Below are 18,669 nucleotides of genomic sequence, written 5' to 3' on the forward strand. Positions count from 1 at the left end.
CTACCGCTATTACATTATGATATAAATAATACTTTATATAAAATATATTTTTTTTTATTATTCTATTAAACTATCTATAATTATATCACATATGAAATCCATTTAACAAGGACTACAGTTTCCTTGATTTTTTAAGCGCGAACAAAATCAGGTAAAATATCATCAGGAACAAAATTAGGATTGCAATCAAATTCTGTAAATGGTACGTCATCAAGCGATCTCCTTCTAATTTATATAGTATTATTGAATAATATTAAACACTAGTTTTTCAAATAAAACACAATTAAAAATTAAAATTAAAATTAAAATTAAATTTTTTTAATTTTACTGGGTCGGATGCATTTAGCTTTGAAATGGACCCAGTCTGGTCGAAATAGTATAGACATTCTCCACTATTCACGTAAATAATGGAGAGTGAATTATTCACTCTCCACGGTAGAAGAAGAGGAATAACAGAGAGTGAAACTCTTCACTATCAAGACACAAGAGAAGTAGCTCTCAGCTGCTTTAGGCAAACTTGTGATTTCAACATAAATTATATGGGTTTCACACAAACAACAAATTAAGATTTAACATTACTAAACATATTGTTTGTGCGGTTTGCTTTCAAAGTTAAAGCTGCCGCATAAACAAATACCCTCTAAGCCATCAATAGATGCAATCAAGCTTATAAGATTGGATGGGCTTGTGAAGACTATGACAAACTAATCTATGCCGGAAATCATCTTCTTGCTCATGGACACGACGGTTCTCCTTGGACGGACCTTACCTCGATTAGTAGGATAAATCCAATCTTTAATTTTACCAACCTAGCTTTTCAAACATTATGGATTTTAATTTTGAAAGGTATAGCTTAATTGGTCAGATTATGAGTTTGCTATTTAAAGGTCACTAATCCGAACCCCACAAATCTCAGGGCCGCTAAAATTTATATAATCATTAATTTCAGGGTTTGTGGAATTAGTCAAGGTGTGTTTAAACTGACCCGCACATCAATATTAATGAAAAAAAAAAAAACATTATGGATTCCACAAACACATCAATGGATCATGGCTCTTTCTAAGCTTCAATTTGCGATAGAAAATTTGGTTTTTATAATTTGTAAAGATTAAATATTGATCAATAATTTTATATTTTCACACGAATTTTGTGTTTAGAAAGATAGAGATTATAAATAGAAAAAGGAGAACATCATATATGTTTTATTTATTTATTTATTATTTATTTTTTAATTTAATATAAATGGGGTTACAATAATTATTTATTATATTTTTTATTTAAAAATACTATAAATAATATTTTTAACATATAAATATAAGAATAAAAAATAAAAATAAAATTTTTTAAATTCTTTTAAAAACAATTTTATGAAAAAAAACAAGCGGGTTCTTTACTTCCCCAGGATTACGATTTCTATTCCAGCCGACCCCAAGGCAAAACAAAACCCTCCTGCTTTTCTTCCACTACAGTAGCGTCGTTGCTTCCTCTTTCACTGTCCAATGATTGCTTCTGCTTCCTCTATGCAGATTAATGGGCTGCATCCAATCAGACCCATGTTCCTTCTTAAACCTGCCTCCCTGAGACCAAGCAGAATCAGGTGCGCCGCTGCCACCTCCAAGCCATCCAAACGCTACTCCATCACTCTTCTCCCTGGCGATGGCATTGGTCCCGAAGTCATCTCTGTCGCTAAAAACGTACTCATCCTTGCTGGGTCTCTTGAAGGTTAACACCTGCTAGCCCGCGCTTCGCTTCGACTTTCTGTTTGAAGAAAATTGAAACTTTAATCTTAATTAATTCATCATTATGTACACTTTTATTAATGTACTTATTGGGTTAAAGGAGTCATCAATGCAGATTTTTCCTGTCATTTCTTTATATATTGAGATTTATAGCACTTTTTAATGGCCTGTTGGATATTATGCTTAGTTGGGTTTCAACTGGTTGCTAGTTGAATCAGTGGTTGATTATTTGTCTTAAAGTAGCCCATCAGATGTTTATTGTTTCTTAAAGAGATTGGATTATCAAGTTCAATGTCTATGTGTATGTATCGGGTTTCTGATAAAATGAAGTAGAAGAAAAGAGATAAAAATTAAAGTTTGATGTCTATGTCTGTGTGGATCGGGTTGCTGATAAAATGAAGTTGAAGGACAGAGATAAAAATTAAAGAAATGTGTTGTTATTAGGGTTATTTGAGACTGGTAAGTTATTTTTTTACAGGCCTTAACCAGATTAGTCTTGATTGTTTTTTTTTTATCCTACTGTTTTTAACAGAAGATTTTGATAGGCCATGGTTTAGGGTTTTCTCTAATTAACTGTTTTATTGCATATGTCAGGGATTGAATTTAACTTTCAAGAAATGCCTATGGGTGGATCTGCTTTGGATCTGGTTGGAGTTCCATTGCCGGACGAAACCCTTTTGGCAGCGAAGAAATCTGACGCGGTTCTTCTTGGAGCCATTGGAGGGTGCTTATCTCTTTTTAAATTATCTCTTTTCTCTTTCATTGCTCTCATTGTTGCTAAATTATTGCTTTGCTTTGTTATGTGTTGGCTTGAAGGTACAAATGGGATAAAAATGAAAAACATCTGAAGCCAGAGACTGGATTGCTTCAGCTTAGAGAAGGTCTTGAGGTCTTTGCGAATTTGAGGCCAGCAACTGTTTTGCCACAGGTAGCATTTTATTAGATATGATTTTAATTTACTTTTTTTTTTTGCTTTGTATTACACTGGCATGTTTGTGATTCTATCACATCCAAGTGAAGCATGTTTAAGTTCTTGTCTTCTGCATGTGGTCTTAAGGGCATAACTAATATTTCCCATAAAAAACAGACTTTTGATTTACAGAATTCATTGATGTTAACTGGCTTGTTTTGGAAATAAATATACGAAAAGTGTTTGTTTGCTTGTTTGTCCCTTTTGCCTTTTGTGTGGGTGAGAAAATCTTACAGTAATCTGGAGTACGATGTAGTTTTGTAAAAAGGAGGCTAGGCACATCAATATATGAAGTGGAAGCATGCTTCATTGTTAAATAACCACTCTTTCAAGGTCTTTAATGTATATGATCAGTCTTGTCTCCAGAAAAGATAATCTTTGGCACCAATCATTTTGTTTTATAAATTTTACTAGAATATCAGATGATAAAAGTCCTCCTTTTCTTTCTAAACCCTTTTCTGGATGATTTTGAGTTAATCTGCAACTTCTTATCTGGGGAATGAATTCATGCCTTACTGGATGTGAAACATTTGAGAAAAAATCAAGACTGGCTTACCTTTAGGCCCCTTGTAACTGTCTAATGTTGCATTTGTTATCAAAGAAAAATGGAATTAATGGCTAGCTATGAGAGGTGGTATTGTATGCCTGACCCCATTTAGAATCTGACACTGTATCTTGTGCTTTCTTTCAGCTAGTGGATGCTTCAACTTTAAAGAAAGAGGTTGCTGAAGGTGTTGATGTAATGGTTGTAAGAGAGCTTACTGGGGGTCCGTGTTCTTTGAACTTAATCAGAATCACACAGAGTGGCTCTTTTATCATTTTATCTAGTAAACCTGCAACTTATTTTTTTGTTGGAAATAGGTATTTATTTTGGGAAGCCAAGGGGTTTTGGCACCAATGAAGATGGTGAAGAGATAGGCTTCAATACTGAGGTGTATGCTACATATGAGGTAGATTTCTGATACACTTCTCTTACTGGTAAAGTTAATTAAAGCCTGGTTTTCTATCCCATTTTTAAGTCCATACATAAGGATTGACCATTTACTTTCATGTTTTTCCTTTTCCTTTTGCTGAATTTTTCAATTTTCAGGCTGTAGATCATGACATTTGGGTAACAGTTTAGTTAATACCAACTAGACCTCATATATTTAATGATGCTTATGTCAAATTGTAAATAACTGTGATTTTTCCAATATGTAACTCCGTTGCCTAAAATCTATTTGTTGATAATTTTTTTTTTCTCCTAAGCATTTTTGAGTTGATCTGCACATAGATATCAGATCATCATCACATTGAGAAACTAAGAGGTTGCGAACTGATGTCTCTGGTATCTGAAATGTTAGAAAGGCTAGTTGTGGTGGCACTTCCAACTGAAGTTCAATTTACAAATAAGGTTGAGGGGTATAGATAGTAACAGTCTTTTCATACTTTAATTTGAAAAGTCTGTGGTATGTGATGTGCATCTACTTTCCTTTTTATTAGTAAATGAAACAAAGATTTGAAATACATTTTGGTCGGGCCTGGCATGTATACAATGCAGCTCATCATTTAGGTCCCTTTGAAAGGTTTTTGTTTTATAGGTGCCCTTGTATTAATATTAAGATAGAAATACAAGACATGTATGTATACAAGCATGCACACATGTATGTATTGTATATGCACATATTATGTAAGTGCTTGCTCAATCTACTGGCAAGATGCGTTTTCTGGATTTATCCACCTAATTTGTTGAACTGATTGGATGTCAAGCCACTACATCAATGAATAGTAAGATTTGAATCTTTTTTTTTTTTCCTTTCAGAGTGAATTCTTGCCTCATAAATAATATCTTTTGTTGAAAGTTGATACCTCTTTCTTATCCTGTCCAGCAGCTTGTTCTGAATTTTGCATAAATGATTGGCTAATATGAAAAACAATCTTGAACCAGGTTGATCGTATTGCACGTGTTGCATTTGAGACTGCTAGGAAGCGACATGGAAAACTTTGCTCGGTTGACAAAGCAAATGTCTTGGAGGTATGTGACGGTCTACTGTTTTCTTCTTTTATATATATATATATATATATATATTAATTCATCTTGGGTACTGAAATTTGGTGTAACACATGGGACTTGAAAACTTTGGCTATCGTTTTATGTTCTAAGCAAATTGCAACATTTTTGGAGCCAAATCAATATCTTTGTTTGCAAACCACAATTGTGTTTGCTTTCATAGAAAATGTTCCCCTCATCACTTCCCAGTTAGCTTTGGGCTGTTAAATCTATTAGCTTGATTTCCTGTGCTATAGGGTATCAACATTGTTATCAAGAAGTTAGTTTGAGAAATCTCGTTTTTCTAAGCATAAAATGATGGGCGTTGGTATCAGTTGATGACCCAACCAAGAGCGAAGATAACGGGTTTGTTATAAGTCAAAACATTTAAAAGATCAACAGGGTTTGGTAAAAGTAAAAACTTTCAAAGACCAAGAACATCATAACCATAATGAGACTTTCAAAATATTTAATTTTTATTCATCCAAGTATCATTTACTAAAAGGCTATTACAATTATTTATATAGGAAAACTAGAAAACCCTAATAATTCTGAATAGAAAAAATAAAATAGGAAAACTAAATAGAAAAATTATTTTCTCGAAATAGGACACAATAAAATTCCTAAAGTGAATGAGAAGAAATTAAAATAACCAAGGAAAATTTTTATTTTTCCATAAAAGTTCATGCATCAGTTGGCCACCACATCTTTAGAGTAGTTCCTTTGTTTCTTTTATTATATTTTTTTTTATTGGCTTGGCTCTTGTTTGGAATGAGGTATTGGGGAATATGCTAGAATCTGAACTCTGCTTTGAAAAATCATGGAGGACAATGCTTTTGCCAAAGTATGGTTAAGATTGCAATGCAGTCTCAAGCACATTGTAGTTAATGGTCATCATGTAGTATCCTATTCGTGCACGCGCGCTATGTCCAGATGACTATTATATGCTGAAACTGTTGTTTAGGGAGCTCGGAAAGACTTGTATTAATCTAGTTTGATGTTTGATTCTTAAACCAATATGGTTGTCACCAAAGTTCAACGACCTACTTCATGAAATGGTTGTGTCATATCCATCCATACTACTTTGGGTTACTTATTACAATTTCCAGCTTACAAGTCTGGGTTAGTGGTTATAATTTCCAGTTACAAGACTTAAACTTTTGGCATTTTACTCTTATTTCAGACATTTATGGAATTTTTATTACCTTTATTGGTTTAGCAAAGCATGCACCAAATTTTTTTTATTTATAATGTTATGCTTATGCAACCTGTTTTCAAAGTGTTTGCTTTTGCTGTTAATCATCTTCATTATTTTTGTAAAAACAAAATTTTGAGTCAACCTGACATGTTTTTGGCACAGCGATGATGCTTGTATTTGGAACTATGGTATAGTAACTTGCAATATCCTATTTGGCACTAATCAGTGAATTGGAATTGCATCTTCTTTTTCAACTGGAATGTTCATCTCTGTAGTTAACATGCAAAAATATGCTACAAACAGTAGTTAATGTGCCATTGTTTCAAAAAAAATTTAGGCATCAATGTTTTGGAGAAAACGAGTGATCGCTGTAGCGGCAGAATATCCTGATGTTGAGCTTTCACACATGTATGTTGATAATGCCGCAATGCAGCTTGTCCGCAATCCAAAACAGGTTTTCCTTTAGAACCAACTGGCATTAACTCTCTACACTTTCATTTGATGCTCTTTGAACTAGGTTGGAAAGTAAAGCTGTTGAACTGATGATAATTGGCAGCCTTACAATGTTTGACAATGACATTGCAGTTTGACACAATAATGACGAACAACATATTTGGCGATATACTATCTGATGAGGCTTCAATGATTACTGGAAGTATTGGGATGCTTCCATCTGCTAGTCTTGGTTCATCAGTATGGAAAATCACTTAAATCTTCTTTTTAATTAATCCAAAGTTTTGGTCGCTTTCTAAAGAATTTATTGCAGTGCCTTTCAGTTCTCCCTTTCTGAAGAAATTTTAGTGTTCCTCTTACATGAAAAAATATTAAACCTAATTTTTATTTGGAAAATGGCACAGGGACCTGGACTTTTTGAACCAATACATGGTTCTGCTCCTGACATTGCTAACCAGGTTGAGTTCATTCTTCTCTTTAATAATACATCTTGCTATTATTCAATTACTTTATGCTAAAAGAAAATTGTGAATTTGCTTTTGCAACCCTTACGAGTTGAAGTTTAAATGCTGAGTTTATTTATATCATTTTTTTTTAAAAAAAGCAAGAAAACAAGAGGAAATAGAAAAAGAGAAATGAAGAAAAGAAAGAAAAGTAAGAAATGATAGAAGGTGAACGTAACTCTTAATTTGGAGTGTTATGGTCTAATATGTAGGATAAGGCCAACCCATTGGCAACTGTCCTGAGTGCTGCAATGCTTTTGAAGTATGGTCTGGGGGAAGAAAATGCTGCCAAGAGAATTGAGAATGCAGTCTTGGATACCCTGAATAAGGGTTTTCGAACGGGTGATATTTACTCAGCTGGAAATGTATGTGCCTTCATCTCCATTCCATTGCTTTTATTATGTAACTGGGGGTTTGTTTACTGAAAATTAACTAGAAATGCAACGGATTGCAAGTTTAACACCCTCACAACAAAAATGGCTGTGGTGCCTATTTTCAACAAAAGCAGCTGCTGATATTAATTATAGGAAAATTTTAATCGTGACAAGTTCTTTCGACCTTGGCCCCTAAAAAGTTCTTAAGAAATGCATTTTTATGATTACAATATATATAGTACCTTCTTTTCTGATTTATTATAACGGGTAACTTTTGTACAGAAATTAGTAGGATGCAAGGAAATGGGTGAAGAGGTGCTGAAATCAGTAGACTCTCAAGTTGCTGCTGCTGTTTGAATTAAATCGGTTAGCACCAAATGACTGATACTTGTTCTTGACGTTTTCCTCGTATTGTGATTGATTTTAAGCCATAACACTTGTGCAGTAATTGGGAAAACATGCTTCAATTTGTAGGCTCTCAGGTATGTGCAGCTATTTGAACTGGAACCATGTTAGAACCAACTAAGAGCTCTCAGCACGGTCACAGCATCATTTGTTATCCAAGAGGATATCTAGGCTCCAAATAGCATGATGCTATTTCCAAAGTTTCTGTTTGGTTTGCAAATTGCATCATTTTTATCCCTTTGCCAAGCTAAACCATTAACTCGAGTGGAAAATAGATATGAGGTCAAGACAACATGACATGGGATGCCATGTTAGGTCGTCTCCCATTGAGATATTTTTTACATCTTGATTGAGGTTTGTTGTGATATGAACATCATTATTTATGGAAAAATTAAGTAAAAATCTAGAAGGCATGGGGTGTTTCTTGTTGAGCCGACATTGTTCATATACTCACAAAACATTGGGGACATGCTATGTATTTTTAAACAATTCATTTTGGTCCTCAAATTTTTATTTTATATGATTTAATCATAATTAAAAGCTAATTGCAATTGAATTCTTAGTCAAGAGTGAAATTGAAAGAAAGGAACTAAAATGAAAAATAAACTTATGTCCTCGGTCTTTGAAGGGATCTAAATTGTTTATATGCTACATTGGGGACATGTTATGTGTTTTTCAACAATTCATTTCGGTCCTTAAATTTTTATTTTATATGATTTAATTGTAATTGAAGGCCAATTGCGATTGAATTCTTAGTCAAGGGTAAAATTGAAAAAAAGGAAACTAAAATGAAAAATACACTTATGTCCTCGGTCTTTAAAAATAACACAATATATATAATTTAGGTGCATTTAAATTTTTTTGATATATAAGTTCATTTGTGTTATCTTCCGGTCCCAATCTAGAGAGGAGAGAGGGAGGGAGGGTCATTAGATCCTAGTGATAGAGAAAAAGTCATTCACTCTACTTTTAGCCATTAAAATAGGTTTTTATTGTGTGGATTTTCTAGCCATTCACTATGGTGGCCAGAATCTGAGCTTGAAAATGACATGTAATCTACCTTGTATTTTTTTTTAAAAAAAGAAGCAAATGATAGGTCATTGATCTATTTTTTAAAAAAATTCATAAAATAAAATAAACCATGATCCTATGAATTTATAATATGAAGAATATTAGTGGAAATAAAATTAGATGTTTATGTGTAAAGTGTAAGAATAAAAAATTATACCATAAAAATATTGTGATGATGTATCTACTTAAAAAAGAATTCTTTAAGAAATATTTATGTTGGTTTGTACACGGAGAAACCTCATGTTCTTTATAAAATCATGGAAGAAATGATAGTTGGCTCGACTTCTAGTTGTAGCAACATATATAAAATTTCTTTTTTTTTTTGCCACTAATATTGCTTAATTTGAATATTTATAAATAAATTTATATATGATTTACTAAGATATAATTCTAAAACTTTTAGTATGGAAAAATTTTCTGTTTTTACAATATAAAATTTTACTTTCATTTTTTCTTTTTTCAAAACATGGTACACAAGTCAACCAGACCTATTTAATATTAATTTTCTTGTTTAATTGGATTCTAAATAGGTTTTTTTAATAACAAGAGTCTAAATCCAGTTATGGTTAAATTTAGTTAAAATTCATGGATTGAATGATAATTTTTTTACTTTAAAGCATATGATTGTATGAATTTATTTGTTTTTACATGTAAATAAAAATATATAAAATAGAGAGATTAAAGACAAATTAGTATAAAAATTAAAACAATAAATATGGTAAAAATCAAGGACATTGGATACCTTCAACTAAGACCTTATTGAAACACATTTCAAAATTTTACCAATGAGTTTTCAAACTAAGACTTCACTATTAAAATGACACATCATGATTCTATCTACCTCATCATGTGAATGAGGTTATGTCATAAGTTTAATAGTTTCTGAAGACATAAATAACCTTTCCAGCCTAGAAATAATTGAGAAATATATTAATTTTTTGTATGTTATAAGTGTCATTTCTTTACTTATTATTGAGTTTATACTAAATATGCTGATAGGTTTTGCACTCGATAAAATTTTTATTTTTATCATTGTACAACATGAAAAAATTTGGACACATACCAATTTTTCTGTATCATAGAGCAAGTGGTTCCATCATAAATGTTATCTTTCAGTCTATTCCTTTTAGGCAACATGCTTTTTGCCCATTTCATGATATTATCATAACCAGTCTCACTTGACTCATAATCTAACTTGATAACAAATACTTGTGTAATAGCTGACAATTTACTATGAATTCTATACCTATTTCGTAATGGTTCATCATAATCTTTCAAAAATTTAAAAAACTTAGTTGTATCTACCTTTTGTTTTTCATTTAAAGGGATGTTAGATGAATCTTCACCTGAATAATCACAATTCATTCTCGTTACATCCATCACCATACTCCTTATAAAGATTATTATTATTATTCTGTAAATCCAATGTATATTGCTAGAACTAGAAGTTGAGTCAACCATCATTTCTTTCATGGTTTCATAAGGAACTCAGGGTTTTTCCGTATGCAAAGCTATTATAATTATTTCTTAACAATTTTTTTTTAAGTATATACATCGTCACATCTTTATGGTGAAATTTTTTATTCTTACACTTTGCACATAAATATCTAATTTTAACTCTCCACTAATATTTTTCATATTATAAAGTATAAAATTAATAAAACTCTCAATCCCTTTAAGATAATCCTGCCTATACAATCCTCCAAAAAAATCTTGATGCATCAAAGAATGATCATTCATTAATTATGAAACCTATATAAAATATTAATGACAATATTTATTAATAATGTAACTATCAATTCAAAATTCAACTTTTTATTTAAAAAGAATTCATAATCCAATAACTAATTATTATTTCTACACAAATTCAATTTTATGTCAAAATATGAACTAAGTAATAAAATTAACAAGAAATAATTGGTACCTAAATATTACAGATTTTTTTTCCAAAATAGTACAAAAAAAAATCAACTAGAAATACTCTTATTCAGCTCCTTTTTATTTTTATATAGAATTTTAGAATTACAAAACTGACAAAATTCCTTCCATTATAAGCTTGATTACCTCTCCATAAAATCATAATTAAACTTGAATATTTTTGCTTTAAATAAGATTTTTTAAGCTAAAAAAGTGATTTAATTTTGAAGAAATTATTCTAGAAAAAAAATTTATCAGATTTTTATATTTATGGCGGACAAACCAATGAGATAATTTTTTCATGGACAAATCTAAGCCCAAATTTAAATTGATAAAACTTAATATTTTATAGCTCAAAAAATCATTTTACACAAACAAAACCTATGCCAAAGCTGAGCCATGTAGATGTACGAGTTTAAATCCAAATTTCACTTTCACTTTGTTTATGATCTATGCTCTGTTCGAGTACTTTTTTGGTCTAATTTTAGCCTTTTTCCATCTACATTAAATAAACAAGAATCATTTTTTTTTATTCTATTTGAGATATAAATTTTTAAAGGGTTTTAATTTTTTTTAATAATTTGTTTAAATCATATTAAAAGAGCTTATAATGAAAGATTAAATCCCAACAAAATATTAACTCCAAAAGTAAATATATCTCATTTTTAATTTGATTTAAAATATAATCATTAATTAATCATGTTTTAAACAAAATTCCCAACAACTTCACCCAAGAAGGGCCCTGGTCTCATCTTCAAAACTGGAGGAGGAAATTCTATCAGTGTGACAAAAGCTAGGAACTTTTATTACTTTGGAGAAGTAGATTAGAGTGAAAACAATATAATGCGTGTTCCTTCAGTTCTTTTCTTCTTATTCACTACTGGCAGGAAGAAGTTGAATTAGAGGCAAAGGTTTTAGAGGACATAGGACGGATAACAGCAGTGGTCATTGAGGCTACAGGGAAAAGTACCGGGGAACTTGTTGCTCTGAGCAAGCAATGGATGGCCTCGCATAATAATACAAATACGGCCAGCAAGCTGACTTCAGACAATTAACATCAGTGGTCATTGAGGCTACAGGGAGAAGTACCGGGGAACTTGTTGCTCTGAGCAAGCAATGGACGGCCTCGCGTAATAATACAAATACGGCCAGCAAGCTGACTTTAGACAATTTACAACTGATATGCATTTTTTGTTCTTTCCAATCAAGAGAACTTAGCTTAATTAGGTGGGAAGAAACCATGTTTGTATCTTGCCATTTTGTTATTATTGCAATGAATCTCGCAAGTCTTCATGAGGTTTCAGCTCATTAAAGATTTCAAGTGTAGCCCTGCACCATCTGTTTTCTATATGACAAGAAAACCCTCTTTCATTTTCCGGCCCTGTAAGATCTTTCAATTTCAACTTGAAGAGTAATATATGTCCAGCTGCCTTCATTTGTACGAAAAGATAGTCAATTATGAAAGGCATTTCTTCCATTGAGATGAGCAAATTGCAGATGTTGTGGCACTGTCTAGACTATCTGTACAAAGTTCTCTTTCAGCTTTTAAACTTGTACGGACAGTTCATTCAAATATATTGGCAGCATTCAAGGACAGTTTCTTCATATTCTTTCATGCTCGGTTTGCCGCTTTGTATTTCTCGAGAGAGGTGGTCATACATGTTATTCTACAATTCCTTTTCAAAACATTATTGGCAGCCCGAGCAAGTGATGAAATGATGGTTGGTAGAAGTGGACCGGCATAAAACTCAGCGATGATGGCTGAGTTGGTAGATACAGACACGGGTTAGTGCTTGAATATCTTAAGTGCCAAATGATCATGCACTGCTAAGGAAGAACATGATCATTACGCTAGCTGCAACACCACTCACAGTGGTGCTAGTACGTAGTTACTCTGTTGGGACTGCCTTCCTTTAACATGCTGTACTATTCTAATCACTCGAGCAGAAAACTTGATTAATTTAATAGAAATAACAAAAAAAAAAAAAAAAACCAAGAACAAAGAAGAAGAAGAAGAAGAAGAAACCGAGAGCTCTTTACAGTTTCATCACTAGTCCATAAATTCTACGATGTTTTCTTGAAATATGATTGTTAGGAATATAACTATTTAAATGTGATAGTATTTGTGATTGATATTGAAAATACAAATTATTATTCACGTTGGTATTTGATGAAGTTTAACTCTAGAAAATTATGATTTCCAAGTAAAACAATAAATCTAATAACAAATTACATGGTATGAATAATTATTTTGGTATTAGAAGTGGAAGGGAATTGCATTTGTAATCTTAAAAGTAAAGTAAAATCCTCGGATATATCAAATTCTTGGAAATTTAAGAATTCTTAGCTTACCAAATACAAAAATATTCGATATCTAAACTTTTTTTCGAGTAATCTTGAATGCCTGGGCAAGAAATACTGTCACTTTGCTGGGTTTTGATTACCCTGATATAATCATAGAGTAATTGGGCTTAAAGCCTTTGGTGGCTTGGAGGTCCTGTGATGATGAAAATCAGTGTCTGTCAGTTGAAAAAGAATAAAATAAAAAAATCAAGGGGACACCGGAAAGTGGGTACCTTTATTTTCTACAGATATGACAGGGACATATTACAATGATAATTGAAGAATGTCATAATCAGAGAGAGGGCCTACTCCACAGTGTGACACTGATAACTCCGCTTTTTCTTTTGATTAATCTTCAAAATGGTCAGTACAGGTACAGGAGGAGACGTTCATCAGGAGTGGCTCCATGAATTGTCAATTTTTTCCACCACTCTGTGGCTGTCAGAAGCAGACCACGCAACTGTTTGGTTTTTCCTGCTTTCATCAATTTTGATAGCAGGTCTCGCATGATTCAACAAGGAGGACTCGTAGAGCCTACGAGTCACAACTCGTTTCATGTTAGTATCATTTCTCAGTTAAAACATCTTGAGTTCAAACACCTTCTCATAATAGAAAGAAGAAGAGAGATAACGATTGGTAGCTACACCATGAACGTGGGGTGTGAATTATGATTGATAGATGCCACTGGGACAGAACAATGGTCTTGGAAAGTGGCCATGTTGTATTGATTTTCAAATGATGTAACGATCAAACTTGGTTTCATTCATACAACGGGGAAATTATGCACAGATCAAGATCAAATTCAATCATTCAATTCAAGACACTGCATTTCTTTGATATAAAAGATAAGGTACATGCATGTTCAAGTATGGTAAGATAGGATTATAAAGAGTAAACTTTTACACACAGGAAATATATATATATATTATGCTAATTGCAAAAATGATAATATATCCTAACCACTATCACACCATGTAGGTATGTATACATTTCATCACTTCAATCACACCAACAATACTGAAAACAAATCAAGCCAGTTCTTCTAAACTTCAGAGATAACTCATCTCCATGATCGAAGCCTTATACTTCGTCTTTAACGATAGCTCCTATATTAGATAATTCTTCCTCCTTGAAGCCATTCCCCTCGTCACTGACCTTTATTACTCGCTCCACACAAGGTCCGTACGCCCAGCTACATACTAGAAAATATAGCAAATTAACAGAACTCATTATGGCAAGAAGCCAGTAGTAGTTATCATAATGACCCTTGTTAATGTTATTTGAAACCCAGCTCTCTTTGCCCCCTCTTGAAGTGAGCTTATCAACTGCGTTTAGTATAGCACTTGCTAATAAGTTTGCCACAGCCATTCCTAATCCGAACAGAGCTGCTGCAATACTAGACATGCTCTTAGGGAACTCTGAGTAATAAAACTCTGTTTGGCCTATTGCGTTGAAGGCTTCTGCCAATCCATTCAAGCAATGTTGCGGCACAAGCCACATTGCAGACATATCCAATACCGCATGAGCATTGTTCAAATACCCTTCCCGGATTGCTTTCCTTCTCCGAATGCTCTCAACTATTGCGGAAACTACCATGGCCATGCAGGAGAGAAATAGACCAATTCCCATCCTTAGTTTAGCACCTAACTGCACTGGCTTGCCCTTTATTTTAGATGCCAAGGGAAGGATAGCGCGATCATAGAGGATAACCCATGTTGCCAGAGAGATGATTGTGAACATACCGAAAGAGCCAGCTGGGATTTGAAAGCTGGAAGAAATGTGTCGGTCCATGGAACTTGCTTGGAGCAATTGAAAAGTGCTTTGGCTAATGTTTATGGATATCATTATCCCAGTGGACCACAAGGGGATGACTTTAAGAAGCGCCTTGAGTTCTTCAACTTGCTCTATTGTGCATAGACTCCACGGATTTGATGCCGTTCCATCTGAGGCTATATCTTGTTCAGGATTTCTGATGATGCAAGCCTTGTTCAAGAACCTAGGAGCATTAAATTTTATAAAATCGTAAATGCTTCATTCATGCACAAAAACGAAAGGCTAATTAAGAGGATGATGACATGATTATACCTTAGTTTGGTGGTTGGCGCAATAAACTTTGAGTCCCTCTTGTGATGGTACCAACCATCAGAGTCTCTGGGCGGGAATGCGAGTTTTCTGTTCTTGTAAGCAACGACAGGCACTTGTATAAAGCCAGTGAACAAGCTTTTACTTGGTTTTTGCTTTACATAAAATGGAGAAGCAAAGAAGAACAACAAAGCAGAGAGGAACATAAGGATTGCAGGAACTCCAAATCCTACTTTCCAACCAAGATGATCTTGAATATAAACTATAGCCGTCAGAGAAATCAAGACAGAAATAGCTGCGGAGGCATAGTACCAGCCAAAGAAGCTCTCCAAGACCCTTTCATTTTTCGGGTTAGATTTGTTGTCCAATTGGTCAGCACCAAATGCTATGGAACATGGTCTAACGCCACCAGCTCCAATGGACATCAATGCGAAGGAGGACAACAGCAGAGTCATCTGGCCCGTTGTTGGGGTTTTACAGCTTTGAGTTGTTATGTCACAGGGAGGAGGCCTAACTTTGGGAACCATTGCTGTTAACCACAGTAGGATCATTCCCTGAATCATCCAAAACTTGTGCTCAGTTAGTATAATAATAATACTAAGCACATGATATCTGAATTGGTCCTAGTGAGTGAGAGTGGCTAATACACAATCATTTTAGAAATGTTGTCCATGTTAAGAACAGCTTCAACTGTAACTAATCCAGGGTCTGAGACAATATGCAATCTTAATTAATTAATGCAGGCACACAAATCTTTAGAGACCTGCTCATAAATAAAACTTCTTTAATTCATAAAAAAAATGAAATTATGTTTAACAAAAGCTAGGTGCGGCGCAGGTGAGCACCAAGCCATAGCAACTTTGCTCAACTTGGCAGAATTTTCTGTTTTCCCTTTTCCTTTCATCTTTGTCTGTCTTCCCTTAAAAAGATGTCCCTTTTGGGTTCTCTTTTTTCTCGACCCAAAATTCCCAAAAACACTATGATTCAGGTCAAAAAAGGAAGAACCCCCCCACTCGCCATCCTTTTTATTTTGGGCCCAATAGAGACGACAGAATCCCAAAATTTATAGGCCTACTGGCCAAACCCACCATGATACAAGTTGGGCACAGCCAGCCCAAGGCTGGTCCCCCATCCTAGCTAGATCAATAACCTGTATCGATGTCTACCTGCACTGTTTACACTTCCTTACATAGAGCAAGGTCTGAATTCTTTCTCAACTAGCAGTTTGCATTATTCATAAACCATGTTGTTTTTTTTTTTTATTTTTTTTTATTTTCTCATACAACTTCCAAGCACACTTTATCCACGTAAGAATCACATGATGATGATGCGAGGCAACTATGCTATTTTTGTAAGAAAGCTTCTAACTTTGGATGCCAACAAGGTAAAGGTGCATACCTAATCACATGACCTTCCTGTACACACACACATGATATCAGAAACAAGAAGACATCCTCCCTTGTCTAATTATATTCTATCTTATCATACTTTATGGTGGGGCTGGGCATTTCAACTAATTAAGATCCCAATTTTGCTTAAACCAGTCGTGAAGAGCTATCTACACGCTGTATAAGAGATTAATCTCTTGGAAAACCTTTTCCAAAAAGAATAAATAAATAAAAGTCTTTCGGAAAACAAGCTAAAATGAAATCTTTTGGTACATTTATGAATATATTATGGAGACATGGTATCAGAATATCTGCAAAGTACTGCTGCGAAGTCTTTAACCAAGAACAGAAATTTAGTGGAACCTCTAGTTGTCCATAAGTGAGCAAGCAAAACAAGAATGTGGTGCAAATCCACTTTTTAAGAGATCCAAGACAGCAATGAAAGCATCTTTTAAGTCTTAACACCAATCATGCTATCTCACTTTTAAATAATTGATGATATTGACCCAGAAAATGAAAGGGATCGGAAAAGAAAACATCATGAAGAGAGAAAAAAATTAAAGTACCAAGAGACTGGAGATGGAACCCAGGCCAATGGTGAGGAAGCGACCTAAGTATGAATCAGAGATTAAAGCTCCCAAAATTGGCATGAAGTTTGTACCAGCAGTCCAGAGGAAGAGGATGTTGGTCCCCTTCGCTACTCCCACGCTGTAATCTCTCATCAGGTACAGTATCATGTTTGGTATCAATCCATAGCTTGCTACCTTCTCAAATGCCTCATTTGCTGTCAGCAGTAAAACCCAAAACCCAAGATTCAAAGACTAATATTTAAACATCATGAAAGTTCATCCAGTAAACTTCAAACTCTCATCAGATTCACCAGAAAACGTACCAATAATGAATGGCATGGTAATGAGACCACCCTTTGAATGCTTGGGGGTGGTGTGCTGGTGGGTCATTTCCCCTTGGCTTGACAAGGGCTCTTCCATGTTCTTCTCCATTGTCGAGCTGCTCTAGCCTGCTCTCTTTCTTTCTCTCTTTCCCTCCCCCCCTCAAAGAAGGAAATCCGTAGAGCGAGTGATTTATAACATCTCTTGTCCCCATGGGCTTCGTAGTTTATAAATAAGCCGGGGAGTTTGGACAAGGAAAATAGATGACTTTGCAAGTGAGTTGTGAGTTGTGAGTTGTGACAGCTGAAATGACTAGCCGGGGCTACACGATATATTCCAATACTAAGAAAAAGGTAGAAATCCGAAAAACATTATATTATTTGTAGATCGTAATTATTACAACAGTCCAAGCGCGTGGCTTCTTGCAGAAAAACTAATCTAAAGAGAGAAGCAATGCTCTAAGCAAGGTAATAATTGAAGAGAAAACACACCACGATACTAGCTAGCTAGCACCTTTTCGCTTGCGGGTTTCATACAGTTCATTGCATCTTTATCACATTCCTTCAGAGGATAATTTCGCTGCTTTTACAAATAATTACTAATAAATAAAGCACTGAAACTCAAAAGAAATATAAAATAAAGGGTAGAGCCAATCATAAAAGTCTTTAGGGATATCGTGTGGCAGGCTGCAATGCAGGCAGTGGGCAGATGGTCCACGCTGCCTTTTGCTTTTACTTGTGAGCCAAATCAAGTCAGCAATCAGCATGAGCACAGAGGGTGCAGTTCCTTTTTCCACTCGATGTGGCTCGACCACTGGATCCGCAAGGAAGACACTTCTAACATATGGGGCAACTGAAAAGTAGTAGTCGGCTTACTGCTTGCTTAAAGAACCAGTCCCATTCCTTCAGGATAAAATTCCATATTGAAAAGAAATGACAAAAAAAGAGAGGAGTTTATATAAAATGAATCCACAATCCCTTGGCTGGGTTGGAGATGGTGACTATTCCTCATGCACCAAAACTCAATATAAACATGGAGGTGCATGCATACTTTGGTTTTTTAGGGGGGGGGGGGGCAGCATTTTTAAGGGAAATAGGGGCAGAGTTCAGTATTTTTAAAGGAAAGTATCAGACCTTGAAACTAAAAGTTTTGTTTTTTCTGTAGTCTAAGATTTGAATCCTATAATTCGCTCATATGATAGTTACTAAGAGGCTTACATGGTCGTTAACTTCAAGGTCTATGGGATTAGTGGAGGTGGACACAAGCTGACTTGGACACCACGTTAATAATAATAATAAAGTTGAATT

General features: G+C 34.2%; 2 protein-coding genes across 3 annotated transcripts; one reads left to right on the forward strand and one right to left on the reverse strand.

Moving 5' to 3' along the window:
* The first annotated feature begins 1,394 nt into the window (after positions 1-1,394).
* On the forward strand, positions 1,395-8,102 carry LOC118046204 (3-isopropylmalate dehydrogenase, chloroplastic). Of its 2 annotated transcripts, none has more exons than XM_035055009.2 (12): positions 1,395-1,722; positions 2,334-2,463; positions 2,556-2,667; positions 3,401-3,476; positions 3,571-3,659; positions 4,637-4,723; positions 6,274-6,390; positions 6,522-6,629; positions 6,794-6,847; positions 7,105-7,257; positions 7,549-7,632; positions 7,712-8,102. In XM_035055009.2, the coding sequence occupies exons 1-11, from the start codon at positions 1,500-1,502 to the stop codon at positions 7,621-7,623; spliced, it is 1,224 nt and encodes a 407-aa protein (XP_034910900.1). In that variant the 5' UTR covers positions 1,395-1,499; the 3' UTR covers positions 7,624-7,632; positions 7,712-8,102. The 2 variants fall into 2 exon arrangements, with proteins under 2 accessions (XP_034910900.1, XP_034910901.1); XM_035055010.2 differs by having other exon boundaries at positions 7,741-8,102.
* Positions 8,103-13,803: 5,701 nt separating this feature from the next.
* On the reverse strand, positions 13,804-17,574 carry LOC118046203 (protein NRT1/ PTR FAMILY 1.2). Its single transcript, XM_035055008.2, has 4 exons — positions 17,365-17,574; positions 17,039-17,256; positions 15,088-15,638; positions 13,804-14,998 (listed from the first exon to the last, which is right to left on the reverse strand). Exons 1-4 carry the CDS (start codon positions 17,471-17,473, stop codon positions 14,083-14,085), a joined length of 1,794 nt encoding a protein of 597 aa, XP_034910899.1. The 5' UTR covers positions 17,474-17,574; the 3' UTR covers positions 13,804-14,082.
* Between the last annotated feature and the right edge of the window lie 1,095 nt (positions 17,575-18,669).

This window comes from Populus alba, chromosome 1, assembly GCF_005239225.2.
Source record: "Populus alba chromosome 1, ASM523922v2, whole genome shotgun sequence".
Lineage (NCBI taxonomy): Eukaryota > Viridiplantae > Streptophyta > Magnoliopsida > Malpighiales > Salicaceae > Populus > Populus alba.

Coding starts and splice junctions, on each gene's coding strand:
- LOC118046204 (XM_035055009.2), top strand. CDS start 1,500: ATGATTGCTTCTGCTTCCTCTATGCAGATTAATGGGCTGCATCCAATC. Junction 1,723..2,333: donor CCTTGCTGGGTCTCTTGAAG/GTTAACACCTGC, acceptor TGCATATGTCAG/GGATTGAATTTAACTTTCAA. Junction 6,391..6,521: donor TTGTCCGCAATCCAAAACAG/GTTTTCCTTTAG, acceptor ATGACATTGCAG/TTTGACACAATAATGACGAA.
- LOC118046203 (XM_035055008.2), bottom strand. CDS start 17,473: ATGGAGAAGAACATGGAAGAGCCCTTGTCAAGCCAAGGGGAAATGACC. Junction 17,257..17,364: donor TACCATGCCATTCATTATTG/GTACGTTTTCTG, acceptor TACTGCTGACAG/CAAATGAGGCATTTGAGAAG. Junction 15,639..17,038: donor GTTCCATCTCCAGTCTCTTG/GTACTTTAATTT, acceptor TGGATGATTCAG/GGAATGATCCTACTGTGGTT.